Below are 13,849 nucleotides of genomic sequence, written 5' to 3'. Positions count from 1 at the left end.
GTTTGGGTAATGAAAAATACATGTAACTCTACCTGGTTTCGTCTACGGGTTCCAAACTCTTTAAGGATGGGGTGGAGTATGATGTTTGCTGGCTTTTGGCAGATTATAGTATTCTGGTATTCCAGGACCACCGCTCTCCGCCGACTCCCGGGCGCCCCTCCCTGTGACCCTCTTCTGCGACTCTCCGCCAGGCCCTTTAAATCCCCTCTCGTGTTTAGCTGTAGTCCCGCCGCCCGCCTTGCGTCCCCCGCGCTGCCCCGCAGGTGGAATGGCCCATGACGTCACGAGGCCACGGCTCAATCAGATGCAGCGTTTGGGAAATTTTAAATTTAAAGGCGGGGCGGCCCGTGCGCCCTGAAGCGTCGGCCGCGGAGGGTCCTGGCCATTTTCCTGGGACCTGTTCAGCCTAACACGATGGCGGAGGAAGGAGCTGTGGCCGTCTGCGTGCGAGTGCGGCCGCTGAACAGCAGGTAGGGGACCAACACCACGGCCCGGTGCCCGCTGGGTCTGCGGCGCCGCCCTGAGCCGGAGGAGCCAGGCCTGCGGCGTTTCCAGGAGCAGCTGCTTCCCGGCTCTGCTGTCTAGTAACTCGGCCGCTGGCCACCGTTTCAGGGTCTGTAAAGTGACGGGGGAGGATCAGAGATCTAGAAGATACTTTCCAGCTGAGAGATTCACTTAAATTTAACTCAGTCTCGCTGACATTACAGACCTTCCCTTCTGTGCTGCTCTGCCTTGCCGCGTCTGCTCCTCCCTGCCCCATTCCCCGCCCTAGAGAAGTCGTATGGGACCGTGCCTTCCTAGCTCTCATCACAGTTAGTCATTTTGCACGTAACTGCTGTCTTCAGACCCCCTGAAGACAAGAGCTAGTCTGTCTTGTCACATTGAGTTCAGTCGTCACTCAAGACTTCATTCATTCCACAAGTATTTATCAATTTTTTTAGTACCTTTGTACTACACAGACACTCCTGTCATTGCCCAGTGGCTCTTCCATTCTAATGGGGCGAGACAGAAAGTAAAGTTGAAAATGTAAGATGTTATGTGGTGATATGTACTTAATAAATGCTATGGAGAAAAAGCAGGAAGAGGAATAAATGAAGTCAGTTTGCTTCGCTGGCTTCTGGCCTTCGACCCAAAATGCTAACACTTTGTGTGAGTGTGAAATTTTTATTGAACACGGGGTTTAATAAATGTAAATACCAAGATCAGGAATTTCCTATTTTTGAGGAGCTTGTTATCTAATGCCTTGAACCGCTGCATAAAGAAACCATTAAGATACTTTGTGACAAGTGTTAATGATGGGCGGGTGGAGAATGTTTGCTAGAGGAGTCGTTAGCCCATCAGAGAGAAGACAGCTTCCGTGGGGTGAACTGGTGTCAGGAAAGTCTTGACACTTTTCAAGAGTGAAATAATGGCTATGTTACTTAATGAAAAGGAAAGTCAGAGTACTCCAGGCACAGAGAGGTTACATCTGTCATTTGGGGAAGACCTTCAGGTAGAGCTTAAGATGTATCTAGGAATTCAGAGGAAAATGGAAGAGAGAAAAGACGTGATCTAGGACTCGTACCATGCTGAGGATTTCATAAGTTTCTAAAAGGTTTTAAGAATTGTAAGCAAGACAGACACAATCAGAGTTGCATTTTGAACCATCCCTTCATTTACCAGTACTGGGGGAGAGGGTGAGAATGAAAGCCTTCACAAGAAAACACTTTTGAGGGGGCAGGAGGTCACTGAAGCTCCATTTAAGACTTGAATCCTCAAAGATGGACTTTCTGTCATTCTCTTATATTATTATCTTTCAAAATATCCTTTAGAAAGTGAAATCTTTTAAATTATCCCTCCTATGACATGACTTTTATGACTGGTTAAAATGCAGTGTTTTTATTCTTTTAGAGAAGAATCACTTGGAGAAACTGCCCAAGTTTACTGGAAAACTGACAATGATACCATTTATCAAGTTGATGGAAGTAAATCCTTCAATTTTGGTAAGCTTATAATAGCATAAAAAGTTACTGTATTATCCTTTTGCTATTAAAACTACAAAAGGTTAATCAATAATATTAGAGTTGTCACTAAAGATTAGATTAAGCCTTCTACAAACTGCTTCACTGGAAACAAAATTGTTTATACATCATGTGTTTAAGTAAGGTAACCAACTGGTATTTAAAATAGTTGTAATCACAGTTACCTAATTTTCATCTAGGTAGATTCCAGACCCCCATGTGCAAACACTATGCCTTACTGACTCTGGAAAGAACATAGAAAAATTGATTTGTAGTGTATTTTTTGTGTGTGTAAATGAACTCATTTCACCTTAGGGAAGGGTATTTTCAGAGAACCAAAAAGTTGAAGAAAATACTGTCTTAAATACTTGACCATCCTACATTCTGACAGTTTTACTTTTAGGAATAATTACTGATTTGCAATGAAAATGCAGTTGATTCATTTGGTTTAACTTCTGTGTTGTTGTTGTTGCTGTTGTTGTTTAGATCGTGTCTTTCATGGTAATGAAACTACCAAAAATGTGTATGAAGAAATAGCAGCACCAATCATCGATTCTGCCATACAAGGCTACAATGGTTTGTATTCACTCAATGTTGCAGAAACATTTTAGTCTTGGGCGTCTGTGCAACAAGCATGCATAGTTTTACCCATTATAGGTTTGTTTTTAATCTTTGCATATGTGTGTTTTGTTTTTTGCAGGTACTATATTTGCCTATGGACAGACCGCTTCAGGAAAAACATATACCATGATGGGTTCAGAAGATCATTTGGGAGTTACACCCAGGGCAATTCATGACATTTTCCAAAAAATTAAGAAGGTAAGTAACTTAACTGGATTTCTAGTACGTACAGGTAAAACTAGTAAAAACTGGGTACGAGTCTTAGTGTATTTCTCTTATAAAGATGAAAGGAAGTAGATTTACAGTTATTGTTTGATTATCCATGGTGAAAGAAGAAAGACATAGCATAGATTCACTTTTATCTCCACAATTTACTTTGTAAAACTTAAATTTCTTTTATTCTTTCCCTTGAATTCTGCAACAATAATACTCTGAACAAAAAGTAGGCATTAAGGAACAAGAAAATTTTATCATGGTTAGCTCCACCTAACCATTTAACTATCAGTGATTATAAAGGAACAGTAGAAAGTAGATGTAGATAAAAAAAAAAAAAAAAAAAAAGAAGGGAAGCAGAAAGCCAGAATAGGCAACCTAGTTAGTTAAGAGATGGTTTTAAATTAGCATTTTTATTAAAATAAGAACATATTGTAGTGTGATAGCAGATATTCTTGTCTTGCTCCTGATTTCAGTGGGGAAACTTTAGTGGGGATACTTCTGGTGTCTTCTCATTAAACATGATATTGACATTTTTGCTAAGACAGATGTACTCCATCTTATTAGAGAAAAATCTACCCATCCCTATTTTATTAAATGTTTATATCAAAAATGAAAAAAAAAAATAAGAACATCTTTTGATAGGGTTTTATTTTGAGCCTAGAGTTTGAGCCTAGAGTTGGTGTTCTCCCAGCTTTATGGTACTTCACTTTTCATTATTTCTGTAGCGATGCTTTTATATTTTTGTGTTTATTATTTTGTCAACATTAGAACCAAGGGTTTTCTTAGTTTGTTTTACAGACATTTTACCTCTTTAAGCACATGAGCATTTAGTATTAGGTTTTCACAATTGGATGCTTCCTGGTGTTTTTATATAATTTTTTTCTTCTAGTTTCCTGATAGGGAATTTCTCTTACGTGTATCTTACATGGAAATATACAATGAAACCATTACAGATTTACTCTGTGGCACTCAAAAAATGAAACCTCTAATTATTCGAGAAGATGTCAATGTGAGTAGCAGACTTAAGGGAGCTTTAAAATTGACTTACTTATTGGGTTTATTGTTCTTGAACGTTTACCTGTAATTTCTATAGTTTTTAAAGTGTCTCCTATTTCTATAGTATGTGAGGGGTTTTTTGAAGTATTTATATTCATCTGTTAAACAACATGAATAGTTTTCAAATACTGACAGCTCTAATATTTTGGTTTAAGTATAAAAATAGCAAGATGGAAGTATCAGGTTAGAATTTGTGTGCTTTGGTATATGAAATAAATTGTGGGTATTCATAGAATTACTTGTTACATTTCTACAGAATTATGGTTCCATTTGCCACTTTTAACTTTCACAAATGAATTCTATAATAGTTTGCACCTTGTTTTGAAAAGCAAACTTGTGACTTCTATTTCTCTAATCTTTCTGTAATTAAACTTGTTTCAGAGGAATGTGTATGTTGCTGATCTCACAGAAGAAGTTGTATATACATCAGAAATGGCTTTGAAATGGATTACAAAGGGAGAAAGTAAGACTTTATGCTGTATTTCTTTAAAACACTTGTAAAAACTATCTTTTCAATCAAGCACGTTTAGGCTTCAAATCACACTTCTTTAAGTTAAAAATTATTGTGTTTCTGTGGATTTTAATATATATGCAGCTGAAATATAACTCATTTTTACAGAGAACAGGCATTATGGAGAAACAAAAATGAATCAAAGAAGCAGTCGTTCTCATACCATCTTTAGGATGGTAGGTAATTCTCTCTGTCTATCTATTAGATCTTCCAAGTAAGAATGCACTAATTTTTCTACAGCTCGCTTTTTCTATCTAGATTTTGGAAAGTAGAGAGAAGGGTGAACCTTCTAATTGTGAAGGATCTGTTAAGGTATCCCATTTGGTGAGTATTAATGAACCATAATAATGTACTGTATGAGCCAAAACAAAATTTAATTTAGCTGCTGGATGTTTGGTTTAATAAGAACTGTTAACTGAACTAAATGTGGGAGGAAGTCTACAACTTGTCTGCTTAGTCTTGTCAGTATCATCAAATTCCTAGCTAAAATGTTGTAGGAAAAATTCAGAGGATCTTTCTTCCTGTTATGTCATAGTTGCCATCTCCTAAAATTTAAATATCAGGGCTATAAGGTTATAGGGATTGATGTTTTTTCTAACCATTAATGAAGTAGAATTTTTTTCTATACACATTTAACAATTTAAGTCATCTTAGAATTTGAGGGTCTTTTTTAAAAATCTCAGCCAATGTAATTTAGGTGATCAACAAAAATCTAGGTTGGATGGTTAAAAAGTAATCACATTATTTTAGGTTTTACTTAAGTACAATAAGAAAATACATTTTGTATTATAAACATAGTATTTTAGACTGTAAATCCATTGAGGAGTGATACTGCATTCATCCTTGTAGCCCCAACACATTGTACCTATTTTATGTCTAATATAGATTTGTTGAATAAGTAAATGTAAGCATTATGCAAACATTCTTATATAGCACATAAGTAAACCTTCACTTCCTTCTTGCCACACTAAATTATTGCTGTCTCTTTCTTGCTCCTTTTCTACCCTTTACCATATTGCTTTATTCTGCACCTTTAGGGCCTAAATTCTTTAGCTTGATGTGGGATATGATTTAAGATTATTTGAGTAGAAAACTTCAGGGAAAAAAGCAATCTATGATATGTTTATTCGTTTTCAGATTTTATAAAGTTAGATTATTAATTACTTAATATTCAATCCTAATTTCACCTTAGCTATTTTGCTATAAAATTGTATAACTTATTTTTAGTAGACTTTAATCTTGTTTTAATTTAACAATGAAAAACCAAAACCTAACCTCTTTTGTTTTCTCATCCAAGACTGTGATATTTCATATAATTTTAACTTTTATAGTTTAGCTTTAATACTCTTGGCATATTCAGTGATCTCCTTGATGATTTTCCTCATGTTACTTGATGCTTTGTCATCGGTGTTCTATCTGTTCCAACCCTCCAGCCTACCCACTTACACTAAGAATCTTCTTGGAAAGAAATCTCTAAGGAGTCATCTCTGGCTCTTTAGAGGTGGCTCTTTTCTGATTATCTCCTGGCCTTGATGGGATGATAATATCCAGTTTCTCTTAGCTGTACTCCTCTGTTTTCTACCCTGGCTTCTTTTTCTCTGCCCTCCTAAAAAAATTTAAAAAATTTAAAAAGTTTAAAAAAAAACAAAAAACAAAAAAAAAAACTTGGAGGTATCCTGTGGCCTTTCTTACTTAATTCTTGCTCTCAAACATTCTGTGATCATTTCCATGTTGATAACTGCCAAATATTTTATGTATAGTCTCTGAATTCTAATTCATGTCTTCCTAAAGATAGTTATAATTGTGTCCCATCAATATCTCAAACTTTAATATGTCTAAAACGAAACTATTTTCTTCCTACCATAGTGAATATTCCTTATTTCCAGTAAAAGCAGCATTATCCTAGCTGCCTAAGGTGGACACCCAAGTCAATTTTGACTCATCTTTTTCTGCCTTTCTCTTTGTCCACTTGTCCCATTTCTTATTGATCCCACCTTTGAACATTCCTGTGGGTGCTACACTCATTTACTTTCTCATCTCTCTTGAATTACGTCAGTCTCCTGGAACCTTGTCTCCATGATTCTTGTTTTTGTTTCTTGAAGTCATAATAAGGATTTCTAATATACTAACCACTGCTTTTGTATGTCACTTCCCGGGGCAAGATTTGGACACTCTTAACCAATCTAACTTTATTTCCTTCTGCTTCAATGAACTCCTCCCTCATAGGTTGGGCCTCTGAGTATCTTTGAATATGAATGCTTGTTCTCATCTTTAACCTTCACTCATGCTGCCTTCATTACCACTTTGCCCTTTTATTATGTATCTGTGTCATCTGTAGTGGACACTATGCAAGAAAAATCAGACTCAACTGGTAATACATATTTACCTGCCTAGTCTCAAAAATCTCCACAGAGAGAAATAACAAAGGTTTGACTTTCTTTCATATCACTCACAATATTTACTAAGTCGTTATTGTGTTCTGAGCATGGTGTTGGGCTCTGAGACTAAAAAAATAAATAAACAAGACATCCCTCCACTGCTTCTCTTACAAGCAGTTTCCTCTGCCGCCTCCCTAACCCAAGCTGGTATTATCTCTCACCCAGATTCCTGCCCCAGCTGCCTGATGGGGCTGCCTGCGGCTGCTCTTGCCCCTTCCCAATCCATCCTCCACCCAATAGTCGTAGTGGATCCATTGTGGAAGCCATTGCTGGGCTTTATGCAGGGTTCTATTACTCCCTTGCATAAAGCCCTGCAATGGCTTCTCATTGAATTTAAACATTTCGGAGTTTTTTATCTTACTTTAAAAAGTCCTGCATAATCTGGCCCCTGTCTGCTTCTCTTATTCTATCTTTTCCTGTCTTCACTTCACCAACTGTTCCACACTGCCTTTTCTATTTTTTTGAACACACTGAGCACATTCTGTTTTGTGACTTAAATGTTTTGACTCTTCTTTTTGTCTAGACTACTGTTTCCCTTGATCTTTTTGGGACCAGCTTCTTCTTCTCTGGTCATTCAGATCTTAGCTTAACGACAAGCCTTACACTGCTGTCCAATCCCCACAACATGTTTCTTATTTGTCTTTTTATCTCTTCTCACCAGCCTCCTCCTCTATGTAGAATGTAAGCTCCATGAGAGCAGAGATCTTATTTATTTGTAGCCCTAGCACCTGATGCACTTCCGGGAGCATGATAAGTAGCCACTTCTTTTCAATAATATTTGTGAAATGAAAGAGAGGTCCAGCTCTTAAAGATGCCACAGTAAAGTCATGGTATTGCTACAGCATAGTACAGCTAGCATACATGACTAGCCCAACAAAATAAGTGTTATAACTGTAACTTGTGTCTATAAGTCATGTTTATAAAGAGTTCTGGTTATGCAGTTCAAGGAGCAGTTCATCTGAGATCTGGCAGGGAGGAAGGATAAAGTAGGCAAAGCTACATCAAGGAGATAATCTTTGTACCTGGTTCTTAAATAAAGAATAAGGACAGACTAGAACATTAGAACTAACTGAATAAAGGAAATAGCAAAAAGCTTGTGCTTGAAGGTGTAGAAGTACATGGGGTGTTTGGGGAATAGTGAGTAGTTCAACTAGAGATAAGAGTAAGGGATAGATAGATACAAAGTTGGAGCAATGCAAGTGCCAGCTTATAAAGAATTATATTTGCCATAGTAAGTTTTTGGACTTTGTATAGGAAACAGAACCTATACTGGCAGCATTATGGAAGATATAAAGAAAGGAACAGATAGAGAACAGTTTGACTCAGAGAAAAAAGGGAATGCCTAAACAGTAGCATGGGAGACATGGATACAGATAGAATATTCAGATATACCATATATTAAAAATATTCTTTCAGTAGTTTGAATTTTATTATTTCAAATTATCTGCCCTAAAGATTTGTTTTTATCTATCTTACAGAATTTGGTTGATCTTGCAGGCAGTGAAAGAGCTGCTCAAACAGGAGCTGAAGGTAATTAAAACTCATGAAATATGTTAGTCTTAATGTCTTCCTATTTTATAGGATTAAAAAGTACTACCAGGCATTTTTAGAAATTGATAAAGTAATTATATTCATTATTTATAATATTCATTAATGATGATTTTCTGATAAAAGTCTTTAACATAGAAATCAGCATCTGTATCTGGTTAATTTTTATTTTAGTCTACAATAGCATCAATTAAAAAATGAAAATTATACAATTGATGGTATTGTACAGCAGGAAAGCCCATGAGAATTCCTTAAAAGCCATTTAAACTTTCAAAATAAGGAAATTAAGAAAGATAGTGAGGTATAAAATTAATATACAGATACTAATTTTAGAAAGTTAAAATATTAATAAACAAAAACCAGTTAAAATATTTAGTAAAATATTTTAGTAGGTTATTTATAATAACCTAAAAGATGTGATACCTAGGAAGAAACTCAACAAAGATTTGTACAAGACTGATATAAAGAAAACGTTTTGTTTTTGTTTTTGTTTTTTAAATTTTTTTGAGGCAGACTCTCACTGTGTCTCCCAGGCTGGACTGCAGTGGCATGATCTCAACTCAATGCAACCTCCACCTCCTGGGCTCAAGCAGTTCTCGTGCCTCAGCCACCCAAGTAGCTGGGATTACAGACATGCATCACCACGCCCAGCTAATTTTTGTATTTTTGGTAGAGACAGAGTTTCGCCATGTTGGCTGGGCTGATCTCGAACTCGGCCTCAAGTGATCCGCCACCTCGGCCTCCCAAAGTTCTGGGATTACAGGGGTGAGCCACCACACCCAGCCTAAGAAAACTTGTAAATCAGACTTGAAGGACACAAACAAATACTTGAAAAAATGGAAAAGCATACTTAGATGTAGAAGATTCAAAATCACAAGGATATCAGGCCTCTGGGTTAATTTCTAGATTTAACACAATCCTAATAAAAACATCAAGAGTACATTTTCATGTTTAAACTAGGTAAGATGATTTTAAAATTTGTATGGAAACATAACAGACAAGAGTAGCCGGAAAAATTCCAAAAAGCAGAAAATGGAATTTAAGATTTTACTATCTTACTATAAGATAGTAAAACATATTATAAACCCATAGTAATAAAACTATGTGAATTGTCAGCCCAGTGGAATAGAATAGAAAATCCATCAAGAGTCCTGAATACATACAGAAGTTAGAATACAATAAAAATGGTCCTTCAAATATGTGAAGAAAAGATAGATTATTCATTAATTGATGGCCATTTGGGGAAAAAAAATTATCCATATATCATATACCAAGGAATGCGTTATAAGTGGCTCAAAAATTTCAATATTAAAAAAACTATAAAAAGTATTGGAAGTCAACTTACAGTCGGAAAACCCTTTTGTAACTGATACAAAGTCCGGATGCCTTAAAAGTTTAAAAGCAACAAAAAACTGGGCAAAGATAAAAGTGAGTAGTTCATAAGGCTTAAATGGTTTAGCTTGCACCTGCACTCTTGCCATTAGAAGAGCTGCTGATCCAAGGAAGATTAGAAGTTTGTTCAACAGACTTGAGCTCATTCTGTAGCCTATAGTAGAGGCACTCAACTGAGCCTAGCCTACTTCCTCCAAACCAGTCCATCCTCAGACCTGTGAACAAAAAATAAATGCTTGTGTTAGCTGGTTGGTTAGGTAGTAATGTTACACAGTAGCTAATTAATGCACCTGTGAAATAACATCTGTTCAAAGTTATTTTTTGCAATTTTTTTTGTATAGGCAGTAGATTGAAAACCTACATGTCCTTCAACAGGGGATGGGGTGGGTGAATGAAGTCTGATGCAGCCGTAAAATGGAATTTTATACTTCAAAAAATAATGAAAAAGATCAGTGTTTACCGATATGGAAATTTTTCTAAGATATGTTGCCAAGTGAAAAAAAGCAAAGTGCAAAATAGTATGTATGGTCTGTTACTATTGATATCGGTGAAGAAAGAAGGAAATAAATATATATGAACTTGTATTTTTAAAAATCTCTAAAGAATAAACTAATAACAGTGGTGTCCTGGTAGAGGTATAGTAACTGGTCGAATATGGGATAAAAGTGGAAGGGAGCTTTTTCAAAGTGTACTTTTTTTAAAAAAACTTTTTGAACCATGTAAGCATATTAACAATTTAAAAACGAGAAATTAGAGGTTAATTTGGTTGTAAGTTCATAGTTGCCTATATTTAGATGTTGGAAAAAAAAATTGATTTGAACCGAAGAGCTACAGAAGCTCTTTCAGGAAACAGGTTTTTTTTCCCCTACATTCTTCCCTCCCTCTTCATTTTTTTCTTTTTACTATTTTTCTCAGGTAATAACCTTTCTGATTCACTTGAAGTGGGACCAATAGGGAAAGAGCTCCTTCTACCACTGATATTAAAGATGGGCTCATGTCTAAACCAGAGCATAGACTTTAGCATCTGCCCTCCAATTTCTCTCATTAACTTAGTGATAAATAAGTTTATCATCTGGAAAAGGAGTCAAGTTTGGTTTTCGTATTTGTTTAATAAATTCAGGTGTGCGGCTCAAGGAAGGCTGTAATATAAATCGAAGCTTATTTATTTTGGGACAAGTGATCAAGAAACTTAGTGATGGACAGGTTGGGTAAGTTTATCCCGTTGTGTGCTTACCTACTAATTCTTACCTTTTTCATTAGGTTGAACATTGCAATATTTCAATGACACTCAAATGTACTGATTTTTTCCATATATTCAAAAGCTTATACATACAACTATAATCTATTGAATTTACTTTCTGTTTTAAATATTTTTTAGTTAGTAGTTTTAATCTGCCTCATATAACCTGTAAACTAATTTTTGAAACTGTGGCTGATTTAAGAGTTCTGCGTTAAAAACCAACTACTTTGTTATATAAACATTCTCAATCTTTTTCTCCCATAAACTTATTCCTTGCTAAGTGGTTTCATAAATTATCGAGATAGCAAGTTAACACGAATTCTCCAGAATTCCTTGGGAGGAAACGCAAAGACACGTATTATCTGCACAATTACTCCAGTATCTTTTGATGAAACCCTTACTACTCTCCAGGTGAGTTTGATTTTTATCTCAACTTAATATGGGGGAAGATCAACTTGAAGCAGAAAAAATTACCTACTAAAATTAAGCAAAGTTTTTTAAATTAACACACCTGTTGTAATCAATATGTTATCTACTAAATAGCATTTCTTAATTTAATTTTGCCAGACTTCAATTATTTGTATCTTACCTTCACAATTTTTGCCACATCCAACACTAGTTTACTGAAATTGACTTGATATTTTTTTAAATAACTCACTTTTTGTACTTAATTTATTGTAAAAGGAAACTTTAATATTAATCCTATCAATAGGAAACTATTATTACTTGCCACAAATAGAAGGTAACAAAAAAATTGTGTGTCTGTCTGTATAACAAAATCTGAAATTCCTGGTAGTTAACTGTTGCCTTCATTTGCTGTGAACCTAAGGCCTACATTTTCTATTTTAAAAAGGAAAGGAACCAGCCTGACCAACATAGAGAAACCCTTTCTCTACTAAAAATACAAAATTAGCCAGGTGTGGTAGCACATGCCTGTAATTCCAGCTACTGGGGAGGCTGAGGCAGGAGAATTGCTTGAACCCAGGAGGCGGAGGTTGCAGTGAGCCGAGATCGTGCCATTGCACTCCAGCCTAGGCAACAAGGGCGAAACTATGTCTCAAGAAAAATGAGAAATGTCAGCAGGGTAGCTTTCTCAATGAACGATTCAATGTTATCTAATGGTCACCTTCAGGTACCCACCTAAAGTTACTTATGGTACTTGTACTCTGAGAAACATTGCTTTAAATAGATGTTGAGCACCAGATCAAGGTACTATCAGGTGCAAAGAGAAACTAGAGTCCCTGGCTTAACAGAATTAATGAATTCTGTGACAAGGCACATAACACTTGTCTTGCAACATAATTTTAGTAGTTAAGTGGTTAATAACTAGTATAGAGTTTAAAGGAAGGAGAGTTATCTTTGGCTAGAAGCAAAACTTCTGAGTAGAGGAAGCGTTAGCACTGGACCTTGAGGGGTAAATGGGATTCCAATAAGCTGATGTTTTTAAGTTCTCTCAATATATCTTTTTTTATTCTCCTGAAGACTATCAGCCAGGGTGAGTTACAGAGCATTGTTATAAGGGCATAGAATGTTCCCTTTGTTCAAAAGTATTAAGCCAACTGGAAAGAGTATTGATGTTTTTTAAACTTGAATATAAGAAAGCTAAATATTACTAATTAAATTTGAATTTTTTTAAGTGTTGAACACTTAGCACTTTTGTATTTTTTTTCCAGTTTGCCAGTACTGCTAAATATATGAAGAATACTCCTTATGTTAATGAGGTATCAACTGATGAAGCTCTCCTGAAAAGGTATAGAAAAGAAATAATGGATCTTAAAAAACAATTAGAGGAGGTATGTATGAATCATTTATTTCATTAAATAGAAAGAATCAATTTAGAATGGAGACCTGCCCAAATGCTCAGAGACAATTCATTCCTGAATATCTGAGTTGCTACAACTTAAGTTGTAAATCATTTTTAAACAAGAACAAATCCACTCATAAAAATTTTAGTTTAATTTACTATAAATTGTAAGATTTGGTTCTTGAAATTATTTTAGATTTTGTTTTTTATTTCAAAATCTGAGATTATCAAATGGGCCAAGTAGAGGTATTTCTTAAAATTTTTCACAAATACATATGAATTCGGTTAAAAAGAGAAACTACAGAGTTACTTAGAACCACTTTCTGTATTTTCATGTTATCCTGAATTCCTCTTCTAACCCTTAGATTGCAATCTAATAATATAGCATAATTTCTCATTTGTTTTAACCATCATGGTCCCATATTTTGTAAAAAATCATGCATTAGTGATCTTTTTAAAAATGAGCTAAAATATCAAATGGTAATCTTATGAGAACATCTCTATCTTTACTATCGGAATTCAAGTCTTTGTTTTATGACTTCTGACTATTCATATCTTCTTAGACAATTAATACAGTTATTATAACAGCCTTGTTGTCTTATACATGGTATATAGAATAGTTACATGAGAAGAAATGTGTATTTTATTGTAAGTCTGAGAAATTATTGATTATGGTAACTGCATTTTGATGTTCTGCAGTTAGAGTAAATTTTATTTCACTGAAATTAAAATTCTTATAGTTCATATACAAATGTAATATTTTATTCTTTTATGCTACTTTTAAGGTTTTAAAACTTAACCACATGTATTATTAACATAATCCAATATTGCATTCTATAGGTTTCTTTAGAGACGCGAGCTCAGGCAATGGAAAAAGACCAATTGGCCCAACTTTTGGAAGAAAAAGATTTGCTTCAGAAAGTACAGAATGAGAAAATTGAAAACTTAACACGGATGCTGGTGACCTCTTCTTCCCTCACATCACAACAGGAATTAAAGGTAAAATTAAAAGTTGACAGCTTA

General features: G+C 35.2%; 1 protein-coding gene across 2 annotated transcripts in view; it reads left to right on the top strand.

Annotated features, from left to right (window-relative positions):
* Positions 1-324: 324 nt before the first annotated feature.
* The window catches only part of CENPE (centromere protein E, 312kDa), a 93,079-nt gene continuing 79,554 nt past the window's right edge, over positions 325-13,849 (top strand). The window contains exons 1-13 of one of the 2 annotated variants that reach the window (XM_011992291.1): positions 325-470; positions 1,891-1,982; positions 2,487-2,576; positions 2,701-2,819; positions 3,727-3,846; positions 4,275-4,356; positions 4,513-4,580; positions 4,663-4,728; positions 8,321-8,372; positions 10,903-10,990; positions 11,304-11,433; positions 12,696-12,815; positions 13,667-13,825. In XM_011992291.1, coding sequence (XP_011847681.1) covers positions 415-470; positions 1,891-1,982; positions 2,487-2,576; positions 2,701-2,819; positions 3,727-3,846; positions 4,275-4,356; positions 4,513-4,580; positions 4,663-4,728; positions 8,321-8,372; positions 10,903-10,990; positions 11,304-11,433; positions 12,696-12,815; positions 13,667-13,825 — 1,242 coding nt within the window. In that variant the 5' untranslated portion in view covers positions 325-414. The remainder of the gene's footprint in view (positions 471-1,890; positions 1,983-2,486; positions 2,577-2,700; positions 2,820-3,726; positions 3,847-4,274; positions 4,357-4,512; positions 4,581-4,662; positions 4,729-8,320; positions 8,373-10,902; positions 10,991-11,303; positions 11,434-12,695; positions 12,816-13,666; positions 13,826-13,849) is intronic. The other variant, XM_011992290.1, reaches the window with a different exon arrangement.

The sequence above is a fragment of the Mandrillus leucophaeus genome, unplaced genomic scaffold (genome assembly GCF_000951045.1).
Source record: "Mandrillus leucophaeus isolate KB7577 unplaced genomic scaffold, Mleu.le_1.0 Scaffold409, whole genome shotgun sequence".
NCBI lineage: Eukaryota > Metazoa > Chordata > Mammalia > Primates > Cercopithecidae > Mandrillus > Mandrillus leucophaeus.
The sequence above is the reverse complement of the archived record's forward strand: the minus strand, read 5'-3'. Positions and strand labels throughout refer to the sequence as shown.